Source organism: Natrix helvetica (assembly GCF_964273705.1).
Source record: "Natrix helvetica genome assembly, chromosome: W".
Taxonomy (NCBI): Eukaryota; Metazoa; Chordata; class Lepidosauria; order Squamata; family Natricidae; genus Natrix; species Natrix helvetica.
The window spans coordinates 44,100,058-44,116,026 of NC_138555.1; the positions used below are offsets into that span (position 1 = coordinate 44,100,058).

The window sequence follows — 15,969 nt, forward strand, 5'->3', positions numbered from 1 at the left end:
CAAGGTCATCCAGCTGGCTTCCATGGCTTAGGCAGGAGTAGAACTGACATTCTCCTGTTTTCTAGGCCAGCACCTCAACCACTACAAACTAAACGTTGTATGTGGTACACACATGTGAACATATTTTCATTTTCAAAACTCCATAAACTGCACAATGGAGCTTCACAACTACATTGAGGGAAAAGAAGTTGGGTATGTTTAGTTTAGTTTATAGTACAATTTTGTGGCAAGAGTTTTGGAAATGGTTTGCCATTATATTCTTCCTAGGACTACCTAGCCTAAAGCGACACAAGAACTCTCCTATCAAAGTGGCTCTCAAGGGTTGCAGCAATGCCAAAATAATCTAATTCTGTAATCTGTCTATCACTAATGAGACTAAAAAGTTGAGAAGCAACTAACAATTATATTGAAAATGTAATATCTGATGGCTGTCCAGTAATCTTTGAATTGGATGGCTTGGATTGTTATTGTCAGGTTTCCGAAAGATGCCCTAATTAATTAATGAGCCTTGAGCAAAGTTTCAAAACAAATCCAGTCATTTATTAGGAACACCATTTCAGCAATATCCCATTGCAGTCAGATCTGGCCTCATTTTAATTATGGCTGAACTTTGCCCCTGTTTCTTCCCTTCCCTCAGTCTGTGTCATAAATCACATTCTCCAACGAGGTGCACACCTCACAAGCCTGCTGTAGTAATCTGAGATCCGACTCTAGCCGAAGGTATGCGTGGAATGCACTCCCCCCCTTTCCTCACCATGGCAATTTTATGAGTTGACATATTTTGTATAACAAAAATATATAGGGAAACAGAGGTCAATAATGCTCTAGTATTCTACAAATCTGCAAGCCCGCTATAGAAAGATGGCTTTATTATTTTAGGTGTTTGACTCAAAATACTGTTTTGTTATTTTCATTATAAGAAAAAAGAACATACTGTACAAACCTTTTGCAGTGTTAAAATTAAAGAACAAACATGCCATTTAGGTGCCCAATGATGCAAAATACGCTGTTGAAACCTGCAGAATATGGCACAAAATAAACAACAAATGATGCTGTTTACTGCAGCAACTTTAATGATACAGTTACCTCAGCAACCTTAAATGTAGGCTAGAAATGGTTGATAGTCTACCTCATGTTAAAAGATCTTAGATAAAGTACTGTGAATCATGGCTTTTTCACTAGTGTCATTAACAAAAGCATTTTGTAAGACAAGCTATTTATTTAAGCAGCCTGCTCAACAAAATATTCAAATGCAGAATTGGGGAGTGGGGTGGGGGGTTGCTTAGAAAGTGTTAATGAATTGAAATAATGTGCTATTTACCACATTTTTTGGAGTATAAGACGCACCTTTTTCCTCAAAAAAGAGGCTGAAAATCTGGGTGCATCTTATACACCGAATACAGCATTTTTTGCCTCCTGAAGCCCCGCCCCTTCACCAAGATGGCTGTGCATACCCTTATTGAGGCTTTCAGAGAGCTCCTGAGGGCTGGGGAGGGCAGAAGTGAGCAAAAAATGGGCTGTTTTTTGCCCCCCCCAGCCCCCAGCAGCACTCTATAAGCCTCCACAAGGCTATGCATGCATTTTTTTTTTACAAAAAACGGGCCCATTTTCGCAAAAAACAGGTTGTTTTTTGCTAATTTTTGCCCCCCCCAGGAGCACTCTGCAAGCCCCCCCCAAGGCTATTCATGCCTTTGGGGGGGAAACGGGCCCGTTTTCGTGAAAAACGGGCCGTTTTTGGGAAGTTTGCAGAGTGAAAAAACTGTTTTTTCCTTTTGGAAAGCTGTTTAACTGATTGATGAGAATTACATTGATCAAGTGCTGTGCCAGCAGAAACACCTACCTATCTACTGTATTTCTCTCCTTCTCTCTCTCTATCCCTCTACCTACCCACCTACCCACTCTCTCTCTCTCCCTACCTACTGTATTTCTCTCTCTCTATTTCTCTCTCTCTCTATCCCTTTACCTATCTACCCACTACCTATCTACACACTCTCTCCCTCTCTCCCTCCCTCCCTTCTCTCTCTCTCTCTCTCTCTCTCTCTCTCTCTCTCTCTCTCTCTATCTATCTATCCAGGTGAAACTCAAAAAATTAGAATATCGTGCAAAAGTTCATTTATTTCAGTAATGCAACTTAAAAGGTGAAACTAATATATGAGATAGACACATTACATGCAAAGCAAGATAGTTCAAGCCGTGATTTGTCATAATTGTGATGATTATGGCTTACAGCTCATGAAAACCCCATATCCACAATCTCAGAAAATTAGAATATTACGTGCAATCAATAAAACAAGGATTGTACATAGAACAATATCGGACCTCTGAAAAGTATAAGCATGCATATGTACTCAGCACTTGGTTTGGGCCCCTTTTGCAGCAATTACTGCCTCAATGCGGCATGGCATGGAAGCTATCAGCCTGTGGCACTGCTGAGGTGTTATGGAAGACCAGGATGCTTCAATAGCGGCCTTCAGCTCTTCTGCATTGTTCAGTCTCATGTCTCTCATCTTTCTCTTGGCAATGCCCCATAGATTATCAAGCACAGTAATCGCACAGTCATTGAACCAGGTTTTGGTGCTTTTGGCAATGTGGGCAGGTGCCAAGTCCTGCTGGAAAATGAAGTCAGCATCCCCATAAAGCTCGTCTGTGGAAGGAAGCATGAAGTGCTCCAAAATCTCCTGGTAGACGGCTGCGTTGACCCTGGACTTATGAAGCACAGTGTACCAACACCAGCAGATGACATGGCTCCCCAAATCAACACAGACTGTGGAAACTTCACACTGGATTTCAAGCTTGTTGCAGTGTGTGCCTCTCCATTCTTCCTCCATACTCTGGGTCCTTGGTTTCCAAATGAGATGCAAAAGTTGCTCTCATCAGAAAAGAGGACTTTGGACCACTGAGCAACAGACCAGGTCTGTTTTTCTTTAGCCCAGGTAAGACGCTTCTGATGTTGTTTGTTGTTCAGGAGTGGCTTGACAAGAGGAATACGACATTTGGAGCCCATGTCCAGGATCCGTCTGTGTGTGGTGGCTCTTGATGCACTGACTCAGCCTCAGTCCACTCCTTGTGAAAGTCCTCAACACTTTTGAATTGCCTTTTCCTGACAATACTCTCCAGGCTGCTGTCATCCCTGCTGCTTGTGCACCTTTTTCTTCCACACTTTTCCCTTCCACATAACTTTCTATTAATGTGCTTTGATACAGCACTTTGGGAACATCCAACTTCTTTTGCAATGACCTTTTGAGGCTTTCCCTCCTTATGGAGGGTGTCAATGATGGTTTTCTGCACAACTGTCAGGTCAGCAGTCTTTCCCATGATTGTGATTCCTACTGAACCAGACTGAGAGACCATTTAAAGGCTCAGGAACCCTTTGCAGGTGTTATGGCCTAATTAGCTGATTAGAGTGGGACACTTTGAGCCTAGAATATTGCAACTTTTCACAATATTCTAATTTTCTGAGATTGTGTATTTGGGGTTTTCATGAGCTGTAAGCCGTAATCATCACAATTATGACACATCACGGCTTGAACTATCTTGCTTTGCATGTAATGAGTCTATCTCATATATTAGTTTCACCTTTTAAGTTGCATTACTGAAATAAATGAACTTTTGCATGATATTCTAATTTTTCGAATTTCACCTGTATATCCCTTTATCTACCTACCTACCTAACTACTCTCTCTCCCTACCTACCTACTGTATTTCTCTCTCTTTCTCTCCCTGGCTATCCCTCTATCTACCTACCTCATTTTTTAAAAATTTGCCTCTTCAAAACCTTGGTGTGTCTTATACTCCGGTGTGTCTTATACTCCGAAAAATACGGTAATAACATACTATAGTTTTAAGTCATGTAAGAGATGTTGATACCAGAATTTCTCAAATCATGTAACTGAAGTTCTATTTTTACATTTTATTTACTTTTTAAATTATATTAAATTAATTATTCATTTGACATTACTTTCACAACTTATTGTAAAATATTTGCATTACTTTCCTGAGGCATATGTATGAACAATACCAAATTAGCTCAGTGATTTTAATGTCATTGCATTTTTGTTTTTATGAATATAAAACTATTCATAAAGATAAAAGTCAAAAGCACATTAATTTCATGTCAAACATTATGCTGTGTATTATTTTAACCACTCTGAAGTATGCAAAGTAACTCACCTTTGTGGCAGCAATACTGTTCACAAAACTAATTTGCTGGAATCCCTTCTCACTTAAAGTAAGACAGACATCCCAGCGTTCATTAGCAAGTTCATGAATAACTTTTAGAGCAAGTCCAGTTTCATCTAACTTGTCCTTTACATAAAGGTCAACGTAACTACGAAAGCCATTCACCTAGGATTTAACAAAAATAATCACATTCTGCTTCGAACACATATAATTCCATTATATAAATATTTTACTAAAGCTCTTAAAGGTAGTTTCTTTCCATTAAGCATAACTTTGACTCCTTTACATGCTCCTGCCAAATCATAAACTCTTCTTGTCATAAGGGCTATTGTATCTTTATTAAGCTTTTCCATCTTAAACTTAGAAATATCTGGTTGGAATGTCACACACGTATAGTCATCCCCTTCAAAATGTTTAATCTTGGGATCTGAAGTCTTCATCATATTATTCATCCAGGTCTTTATTTAAAGCAAAAAATAAAGAACACACATACGCATTAATAGAAAATTGTCCTGTCCTCTGAAAAAAAAAACCAGCAGCTGTAAAGAAATGCTTTTCATTCAGTCAAAATTAATGATTTTTTTCCATTTAGTTTCCATATAAACTAATACATTAAGGATATGTTGAAAAATATTATATTTTAATTATTTTATATTTTTCTTTAAAAAAATGAATCCACATGTTCACATTATGTGTTAATGCACTAAATACAATGTGACTATTTCCCACATCAACACTAAATTAATTTATGAAATACTGACTGGATACTGAATAAAGTGGCGGGGAAATCCAGGCTTCTGAAGAACAATATTTTTGGCACGTTCTCCATTAAGACTAAAAGAACAGAGATATGCTTCTACAATTATATGTATTTGGATAAATTCTATTTTCCTGGTTTTTTAATAAGAGAAATACTCTTATGATCTGAAAGGGAAACAATCATACCTGTTTAAAACTATGTTTGTATTCGTTGCAAGCAGTCTCAACTGTAAACTTTGTACTGAATATATTACAAAGTTTTGCACCATACCCATTACGACCAGCTGAAAAGGTAAGGAACATTTAGAAAAGAATATTTCCCAAAATGTTACTGCTTACACTGACCTTTCCCCACTGACACAAACCATGCATCAGCAATGTTATATTGTGTTTTAACAAACAACTACTGTAGTACTTTTTGAATTTGCAGCAGGAATGTGAAGTTAAATCTTCCACTTGGTTCCACTTACAAAGCTCTTAACTTCCATGAATTAAAACATCAAATACCACAAAATTGCTATTACTACTTAAAAATAATTATATAGGTTATAGGTTATGCTGAACAAAGTGTATTACCTGTAACTTTTTTTTTTCATCATCATCATAATTACTGGATGTTAACAGCTGTCCAAAAATTAAGGCAGGAACATACATCTTTTCCACTTTATGTTCCACAACAGGAATACCTTTTCCATTATTCCAAATACTTACAATATTTGACTCACTGGAAGTGAAAATAATAAACAATTTAACCCCAGAAAAGTTGCCTCCCATGTAGTTTTCAACAATGTAAGCCAAATGATACAGTCTTATCATACATTAATTAAAAGTATGGAGTAGGAGTTTTCTGTGTTCCAGACATCCCCTAGAATTCTTCAGATGAAGAGTTCCTCAATAAGATGAGTAACAACATTTCACAAATTCACAAGCTACCTGATTATCAGTGAGCTTAACTTAACTTTATTGGATTTCTAGACCGCCCCTCTCTCAAAAGAGACTCGGGGCAGTGTACAGTCATATTAAAATAGTTGAACAGTAAATATACATGTTATAAGTATACAATAAATAAATTAAACATAGGAGTGGAGGAGGTAGTAGAAGTTCCCTGTACAATTTAGTTAAGTTAGATTAAAATTTTTTTAAAAAATTTAAAAAGTTAAAAACATTAACCTTAAAAGCTATCCCAAATAAAATATCCGCCAGGAGGTAAGAGTAGAACTATAAGTGGGCCAGGCCGGCTAGTCGGAACAGGTGAGTCTTAAGTTTTTGTCGGAAGGAGCGGAAGTCGGTAGTAGTTCTAATATCGGGGGGGAGGTCATTCCAGAGGGTTGGGCCCATCACAGAGAAGGCTCTACTCCTAGGCGCCGCCCGTTGGCATTGCTTGGTGGACGGCACCCGGAGGAGTCCCTCCCTGTGTGAGCGAATTGGTCGCAGGGATGTATGTGGTAGAATGCGATCCCGCAGGTAACTAGGCCCTGTGCCATGGAGCGCTTTGAAGATGGTGATCAACACCTTGAAACGCACCCGAAAAACCACAGGTAGCCAGTGCAGCTCGCGCAGGAAAGGTGTTATGTGGGAGTACCTAGTACTCCCCATGATGGCCCGCGCGGCCGCATTCTGTACTAGCTGTAGTCTTCGGGTACATCTCAAGGGGAGCACCATGTAGAGAGCATTGCAGTAGTCCAGACGAGACGTCACCAGCGCATGAGTGACTGTGCGTAAGGCATCCCGGTCCAATAGGGGGCGCAATTGGCACACCAGGCGAACCTGGTGGAACGCCCCCCTTGCCACGGCTGCCACATGGTCATCCATCGACAGCCGGACATCTAGGAGGACGCCCAAATTGCGCGCCCGTTCCACAGGGGGCAGTTGTTCGCCCCCTATGGCCAGTGATGGAATCAACTGGTTGAACCGAGGCGCCGGTAACCACAGCCACTCAGTCTTGGAGGGGTTAAGCTTGAGTCTGTTGTCCCCCATCCAGACCCGGACAGCTTCCAAACACCGGGACATCATTTCAACGGCCTCATTGGGGTGGTTAGGGGTGGAAATGTACAGCTGAGTGTCATCAGCGTACAGATGGTATCCAACCCCAAAACCACGGATGATCTCACCCAGCGGCTTCACGTATGTGTTGAACAGAAGGGGCGAGATGACCGACCCCTGCGGCACCCCACAAGTGAGTGACCTCAGGGCCGACCTCTGCCCCCCTGCCAACACACATTGCGTCTGGTCGGAGAGGTAGGAGCCGAACCACTGCAAAACGGTGCCCCCAACTCCCATCCCCTCCAGCCGGCGCAATAGGATACCATGGTCGATGGTATCAAAAGCCGCTGATAGATCTAATAGGACCAGGATAGAGGAACAACCCCTATCCCTGGCCCTCCAGAGATCATCGACCAACGCGACCAAGGCCGTCTCCGTGCTGTGACCGGGTCGGAAACCGGACTGGCGCGGGTCTAGATAATCGGTTTCTTCCAGGTGTCGCGGAAACTGCTGTGCCACCACATTCTCTACAACCTTCGCTAAAAAGGGAAGGTTGGAGACAGGACGATAATTAGCTAGTTCCATCGGGTCCAGGGAAGGCCTCTTGAGTAAGGGCCTCACCACCGCCTCTTTCAAGGCGGCCGGTAGTGACCCCTCACCCAATGAGGCGTTCACTAGGCCCAGGAGCCAGCCTCGTGTCACCTCCAAGGATGCCAGTACCAGCCAGGAGGGGCACGGGTCCAATAAACATGTAGTGGGTCGCAGCCGTCCACGCAACCTGTCCAAATCCTCGGGGGCAACAGAATCAAACTCCTCCCAGAATGGTCTCTCAAGACTCGCTGCTGACGACTCCTCTGGTCCACTGAAGGGGGCCCATCCACTCCGGATCTGAGCGATTTTATCCTGCAGATATTCTCCAAACTCCTGTGCTCTGCCCTGTAAAGGCGCTTCCCGCGGCCTCTGTAATAAGAGGGAGTGGGTTACCCGAAACAGGGCAGCAGGGCGGTTATCGGCGGACGCAATAAGAGTGGCGCAATGTCTACGTTTGGCCGCTCTTAATGCCACAAGGTAAGTCCATGAATAGGCTCTTACCTGTGTTCGATCAGATTCGGAGCGCGAGGACCTCCACCTGCTCTCTAGGCGTCTCCTATGGCGTTTCATCACCCTCAGGTCCTCGGTGAACCAAGGAGCCAGGGTGGTTCGTTGCCGTAGGAGAGGCCGCAAAGGTGCAACCCGGTCCAAGGCCCCGGCAGCCGCCCTATTCCAGGCGGTCACTAGGTCCTCCGACTGAGAGCGGGTCAGGTCTACAGGAAGTGGCCCAAGCTCCGTCTGGAATCTATCTGGTTCCATCAGGCGCCTGGGGCGGTACCAGCTTGGACAGTCTGGTTCCGCCTCCCCGCGGTGGGGGGTAGCGCCAGGGAAGTCGAGCCGGAGAGATGAGTGATCTGACCATGACAGGTTTAAGGTTTAAGGTTTATTGAATTTATAGACCGCCCCCTCTCCCCGTAGGGACTCGGGGCGGTGTACAGACCGTTCATGTTCAAGACAACAAAACATAACATAAGACATCAAACAAAACAATGCACACATACCGTCTGTGTATAAAACCCAAAACCAATTTAAATAATTAAAACAATTTTAAAACCAGTTTAAAACCCCAATTTAAAATTTAAAAAGCCATCCAGGAAGGTTAGTAATAGATGTTCCCTGTAAATACAATTACAATTACAATTAGGCCAGGCCGGCTAATCGAAACAGGTGGGTCTTGAGTTTCTTGCGGAAGGAGCGGAGATCCGAGGTGGTTCTAATATCGGGGGGGGAGGTCGTTCCAGAGGGTTGGGCCCATCACAGAGAAGGCCCTATTCCTAGGCACCGCCCGCCCGCACTGTTTAGCGGAAGGTACCCAGAGGAGACCCTCTCTGTGAGAGCGGATTGGTCGCAGGGATGTATGGGGTAGAATGCAATCCTGCAGGTAACTAGGTCCCGAGCCATGGAGCGCTTTGAAGATGACAATCAACACCTTGAAACGCACCCGAAAAGCCACAGGCAGCCAGTGCAGCTCACGCAGGAAAGGTGTTACATGGGAGTACCTAGTACTCCCCATAATAACCCACGCGGCTGCATTCTGAACCAGCTGGAGCCTTCGGGTGCATCTCAAGGGGAGCCCCATGTAGAGAGCATTACAGTAATCAAGACGGGAAGTCACTAGGGCATGAGTGACTGTGCAAAGGGCGTCCCGCTCTAGTAAGGGGCGCAATTGGCGCACCAGGCGAACCTGGTGGAACGCCCCCCTAGCCACGGCCGTCACATGATCATCTAGCGACAGCCGGGAATCTAGGAGGATGCCCAAATTGCGTGCCCTATCCACCGGGGGCAGTTGTTCCCCCCCGATGGCCAGAGATGGAACACATTGGCTAAAGCGGGGCGCCGGTAGCCACAGCCACTCCGTCTTGGAAGGGTTGAGCTTGAGTCTGTTGTCACCCATCCAGACCTGCACGGCTTCCAGACACCGGGACATCACCTCGACGGCTTCGTTGGGGTGGTTCGGGGTAGAGATGTACAACTGAGTGTCATCTGCATACAGATGGCACTCAACCCCGAATCTTCGAATGATCTCGCCCAGCGGTTTCATGTATGTGTTGAACAGGAGAGGAGAGAGGACCGACCCCTGTGGCACTCCACACGTGAGCGGCCTCTGCTCCCCCGCCAACACACATTGCGTCCGACCGGAGAGGAAGGAGGAGAACCACCGCAAAACGGTGCCCCTCACCCCCATCCCCTCCAGTCGACGCAATAGGATACCATGGTCGATGGTATCGAAAGCCGCTGAGAGATCTAACAGGACTAGGATGGAGGAACAACCCCCATCCTTCGCCCTCCAGAGATCATCCACCAACGCGACCAAAGCCGTCTCCGTGCTGTGGCCGGGTCGGAAACCGGACTGGCGCGGGTCTAGATAAGTAATTTCCTCCAGGTGTCGAGGGAACTGCTGCGCCACCACACTCTTAACAACCTTCGCTAAAAAGGGAAGGTTGGAGACAGGACGATAATTGGCTAACTCTACTGGGTCCAGGGAAGGCCTCTTAAGTAGGGGCCTCACCACCGCCTCTTTCAAGGCGGTTGGTAGGAACCCCTCCCCCAGCGAGGCGTTCACCAGCCCCAGGAGCCAGTCTCGTGTAACCTCCCAGGCTGCCAGTACAAGCCAGGAGGGACACGGGTCCAATAAACATGTGGTGGCCCGCAGTCGCCCGCGTAGCCTGTCCATATCCTCGGCGGCAACAGAGTCAAACTCCTCCCAGAGTGGTACCTCAAGACTCGCCTCCGGTGTCTCCCCACGATCACTGAGGGGGACCCATTCGCTCCGGATCTGAGCGATTTTGTCCTGCAGATATTCCCCAAATTCCTCTGCCTTCCCCTGTAAAGGGGCTTCCCGCGACCTCTGTGAAAGGAGGGAGCGGGTCACCCGAAACAGGGCGGCAGGGCGGTTTTCTGCAGATGCAATAAGGGTGGCGTAATATCGACGTTTAGCCACCCTTAGTGCCACAAGGTAGGTCCGTAAATGGGCTCTTACCTGTGTTCGGTCAGATTCGGCACGAGAGGATCTCCATCTGCTCTCTAGGCGTCTCTTGTGGCGCTTCATCACCCTCAGCTACTCGGTGAACCAAGGGGCCAGGGTGGTTCGCTGCCACCGGAGAGGCCGCAAGGGCGCCACCCGGTCCAAGGCCCCGGCCACCGCACTGTTCCATGCGGCCACCAGGTCCTCCGTCCGGGAGCGGGTCAGGGCTACAGGAAGTGGCCCAAGCTCCGTCTGGAACCTATGTGGTTCCATCAGTCGCCTGGGGCGGAACCATCTAAGATCTTCTGGTTCCGCCTCCCCGCGATGGGGGGTGGCGTCAGGGAAGTCCAGCCGGAGAAGCGAGTGATCTGACCATGACAGGGGAGTGATAACCTGATCCCCTATTCCCAGATCACTCTTCCATCGACCAGAGATGAAAACAAGGTCCAGCATGTGGCCTCCCTCGTGTGTGGGGCCCTGAATTATTTGGGTCAGGTCCAAGGCTGTCATGGAAGCCATGAACTCCCGGGCTGCCTCGGATGATTCACCCGTCGATGGCAGGTTGAAGTCCCCCATGACTAATAGTTTGGGGGTCTCAACCGCCACCTCCGCAATCACCTCGAGGAGCTCTGGCAGGGCCGCTGATGCATAGTGAGGAGCCAAGTATGCAATCAGCAGGCCCAACTGACTCCCTGGGCCCCATCTCACACCTAGAGTCTCACATCCAGATATCTGAGGTACGGTGAATTCTCTCGGTGCCAGGACTTCCCGTATAATGACCGCTACCCCACCACCCCTACCCCGGGCACGAGGCTGATGGAATACACGGTATCCTGGTGGGCACATTTCCACGAGGGGCAAACCCCCCTCGTGGCCCAACCAGGTTTCCGTGATCCCTGCAAGGTCCGGCTCCCCCTCAGAAACCAGATCATGGATGAGGGGGGCCTTATTAACAACGGACCTTGCGTTACACAACATCAGCCTCATGCCTCGGCTCTGTAAGCCCTGACCACCTAGAGTGCGGGGGTTGGTACAAACGACCGGGCGTATCCAGCGCCCGCGGTCTCCCAACCGACTGCAGAATCTTCTTCTGTCCTCGCATCCACCCCTTCCTGCGACCGTTGGAATATAGGAACCCTCTAAAGGAACATTATACTGACTCCCCTCCCCCACTCCGCTCTCTTCCTCCTCAGTCCCACCTGTTCGCCTGGCTCTACTCCTATTCCTGGTCTGGCTAAACCCTCCCCCCACCCTGGATCCCCTTAAAACATTTAAAAAACATTTACACAAAAACCCCCGGAGCCTCCTCTTCTTCCACCTCTCTGGATTAATGCATCCGTCATTAAGGTGGGCCCTCGAAAGGGCAGAGGGCCATATTTGCGAGAGGGGGGACTCCCGCAATAAAATCAGGTCTACCCTTGAGTAAAAATAAACCATAGTTCAGCAGGGCCTCAGATCGATTGAGGGTGCTACAGATGTTAAAATCACTTTAAAAAGATGTTAAAATAGGTGCTGCTTACAGCATTGAGTCCAGGAGAAAGGAAAATGCAGAGAGATGCAGAAAGCCAGGGCCTGGGTACCGATGATAAAAGCCAAAAGTCCTAGGTGGGGATGATGGGTATAGCAGACCAGTCAATCAGTCTGTAGATGGTCAAAGGATAGGTGGGCAGTAGAAAAACAGTAGGAAGACAATAAGAAGCAGGTGGTCGGTGGATGGTAAACCGGGGATAGTAACAGGGCAGATGGTCAATGATGGAAGATAAAGGGCTGCTACCTTCGCTCCTCCCCTCTCCTTTGCTCCAGCAGCCGCCATTGCCTCTCCCTGTATATCCCCTGTGTGTCCAGCACCTCAAATCGCCGTGTCGTGCCGCTCCAGCCCCAGGGGCCATTGCCACCAACCTCCAGTGCCTCCGACGCCTCAGCCGGCCTCCAATCCTCCCACCAACGTTTTGGCGCTTCGGCACTTCGTCAGGCCTCCAGGGCTCCCAGAGCCCGGCTCCACGGCCTCTCCCGGCACAGCCAGCACTGACAATAGCTTGCATAGCTCCTACTTCGCCCAGCCGCTCCGCATGTTCACACACACGCCACACACACACCAGCCGACTTCGCCCCGCCGTCCCGCGCCATCCCACACCGTCCCACGTCCGGCGTCTCCACAGCGGAAGCGGTGGAAGCAGCCGTAGCAGCGGCCAGCGCTGGCTCTCTCTCCTGCTCTCCGGCTCTCTCACCCTCGCATTTTCATCAGGTTTCTCCAATCGCCAGACCACCCTGGGGACCCGTTGGGGTCATGATGGAAAGCCAGGGTGGTCCTCTCCTGGACCCAGTCCTTCCAGTTAGTATAGAGGACCCAGTAGCATCCCTGCTCGCTCAGGCAAGCCCCGCAGGCATGCGGAGCTCAAGGGTAAGCCGCCATAGCTCCAGGAAGCTCCTCCCACTCTCTCACAGGGGGGTAATAACTACATCCCCTATTCCCAGATCACTCGTCCACTGTTCAGATACAAAAACAAGGTCCAGCGTGTGACCACCCTCGTGTGTGGGGCCCTGAATTAATTGGGTCAGGTCCATGGCTGTCATGGAAGCCATGAACTCCCGAGCCACCTCGGATGCTTCCCCCGTCGACGGCAGGTTGAAATCCCCCATAACCATAAGTTTGGGGGTCTCAACTGCCGTTTCTGAGATCAGCTCGAGGAGCTCGGGCAGGGCTGCTGATGCATAGCGAGGAGCCAAGTATACAATCAGCAGACCCCACTGCCTCCCTGGGCCCCATTTCACACCAAGGGACTCACACCCGGATATCTGAGGTAAAGTGAACTCTCTTGGCTCCAGATCCTCCCGTATAACTACCGCCACCCCACCACCCTTACCCAGGGCCCGGGGCTGATGGAATGCACGGAAACCCGGTGGGCACATCTCCACGAGGGGTAAGCCACCCTCGTGGCCCAACCAGGTCTCCGTTATCCCTGCAAGGTCCAGCTCCCCCTCTGAGATCAACTCATTAATGAGGGGGGCCTTGTTGGTCACGGACCTTGTATTGCAAAGCATCAGCCTCAGGCCCTGGCTCTGTAGTTCCTGGCCACCTAGGCTGCGGGGGTTGGTACAGACGACCGGGCGTGTCCAACAGCCACGGTCTCCCAACCGACTACGAGATCTTCTTCTGCCCTCGCACCCACCCCTCCCTACGACCGTTGTAATAGGGCAACCCTCTGTTGAAGTGTCATTCTCCCTCCCCCCCCCTACTACACTCACTTTCCTCCTGGACTCACCTGTTCACCTGGCACTGGTCCCTCTCCTGGCCTGATTAACCCACCCCCCCACCCTGGAGCCCCCTAAAAAGGATAAAAAACATTTCATTAAAAACCCCCTAAGTTTGCGCTTCCTCCACCTCTCTGGGTTCACAAACCCGTCATCAAGGTGGGCCCCGGAGGGGGCAAAGGGCCATGCCTGCGAGAGGGGGGACTCCCGCAGCAGGAGCAAGTCCGACCTCGAGTACGTAATGGTAAAAAGCTATGACAAAGTCAGGGTGCTGTTGATGTTAAAATCAGTAAGCCAGGATCTAATGGGAGGAAAGCAATGTCCACGATCACAACTAAGTGGGAAGATCTTATGTTGGTCAGGTGATCGGTTGGAAGATGGATAATAAATAAATAGATGGAGGCCTGGGTGCGGTCCATTGTGGGCAGAAGAGGGCAGATAGTTTGTAGTAGCTCGTTGTTATAAAATAGCAGATGGCAAGGGTGAGAGGGGGAGAGGCAGTAGGAGTAGCCCGGCAGGTGAAACGCCATAAGTCATAAATAGCAGGAAGTCAACAGGATACCAGATGTTAAACGGGCAGTGAGTCACTGCAGTTACCAGAATCCTGTGCCAGTGGTTCTCAACCTGTGGTCTGTGGGCCCCTGGGGGGCCACAATGTCATCACAGGGGGTCTGTGAAGGCTTGAAAAAATGTTATGATTTACATCTTGAATTAAGTCTTGATGGTCCATGGCCATGGTCCGTGACCACAAAAGGTATTTAAAGGGGGTCCATGATGAAGAAAAGATTGAGAACCACTGTCCTATGCTGTATTAGAGCAATTAAGATAAACAAGGCAAACACCAATACAATGTTATCATTGGTAGAGCACCACAAAGTGCACCAATAACTTTTCTCCAATGCAACATGGGGGATGACATCCTACCAATGGCCACACTGTCCATCATAGAAAATGATGTTATTGACAGTGCACAATCGTGTGCATCATAATCTTTTTTTCAATGCTGAGAGAAGTGGTAGTTCCAATTGCAATCTTCAAATTAGAATCTTGCCTCTATTTTAGAGTATATTTTAGTTAAAACAATGTGATGGTTACAAGCCTTGCCACTACCCGTGTTGTACAACACCACGCAAACTTATTCAATGCATTGGGATTCCAAAACAGATAGGTCAACATGAGAACACCTCGTTGTAGGAAGAAAATTTGAAAAATGGGGAATTAAAACATATTTAATGTGCATTAATGCCCATGATAAAATATTCAAATATTTTGCAGGTGCAAGTCTCTCTATTGTCTCTGTGATTGGGAAATATTTGTCATACAGCTCAGCATGCTTTGTATCATTGTACTGAACACTAATGTACTCTAATGTGCAGTGTTTTAATCCTGTTCTTGTAGTTGTAGACATAGGTCTAATATTTTTCTTGGTTTGCCAGACAACAGAGGGGCGGTCTAAAAATCTAAGAAATAAATAAATAAATAAATAAACAAATATTTATTCGTGTCAACAGATCAAAAGCATAAAGGACAGAAGGACTTTCTAGATTGCTAACCTGAAGCCTCAAATGTACATATCAAATTTAGCACACACCTAAATATAAATATACATTTTACCAGAATCTCAGAAGAATTACTGTAAACCATTTCATATATTTGGGATCTGGAACTTACCTCAACTGAAGCACACAGCCTTTTTTTGGTGTGCAACTCACACTCCTCCCTAAACAATGGCCTACAGAAGTCATTCAAGTCACAATTCTGTTGCAGAAAATGACAGGCTTTAGACTTCTCAGGATACAGGAGGAGTTTATTTGGCAGCCAGGTTCAGAAAGTTAGCCCATGGCTATAGTTGCGAATTTCTGAACAACCTTTATTATTGATGCACGCGTTCTTGTACATTCTCAAAGCAGCGCAACACGGAAATAGTTAACTCATTTCTTATTGGTTATTTTGGGGAAAAAGCCTTATAAGTAGATGGGGGTCTTACTTCTCCTTTTTGTTACAGGTATGGACTACGTGGCATTAACGAACTTTATTTGAACCTTGTGGTTTTGGACTTTTGACATAGGGACATTTACTGGAACATGTTGTGGTAGAAGGTTGATGACATTTCCTTATCTTTTGAAACAGGCTTCTAACTGTCCCTTCTATGCCACGTCTTTATTCTTATATTTTAATTCATATTTTATTCTACTTTATCCCCCCCCCCCCCTTCTAGACTCTATTAATACCCACAATCG

General features: G+C 47.3%; 1 protein-coding gene across 1 annotated transcript in view; it reads right to left on the reverse strand.

The window, feature by feature from the left end:
* Window positions 1-15,969, reverse strand: part of LOC309400281 (DNA topoisomerase 2-beta-like) — a gene marked incomplete at both ends in the record, with an annotated part of 193,697 nt that overhangs the window by 100,670 nt on the left and 77,058 nt on the right. Inside the window, 5 exon segments of the mRNA XM_081968694.1 lie at window positions 4,171-4,344; window positions 4,425-4,637; window positions 5,125-5,222; window positions 5,515-5,527; window positions 5,530-5,705. Coding sequence (XP_081824820.1) covers window positions 4,171-4,344; window positions 4,425-4,637; window positions 5,125-5,222; window positions 5,515-5,527; window positions 5,530-5,705 — 674 coding nt within the window.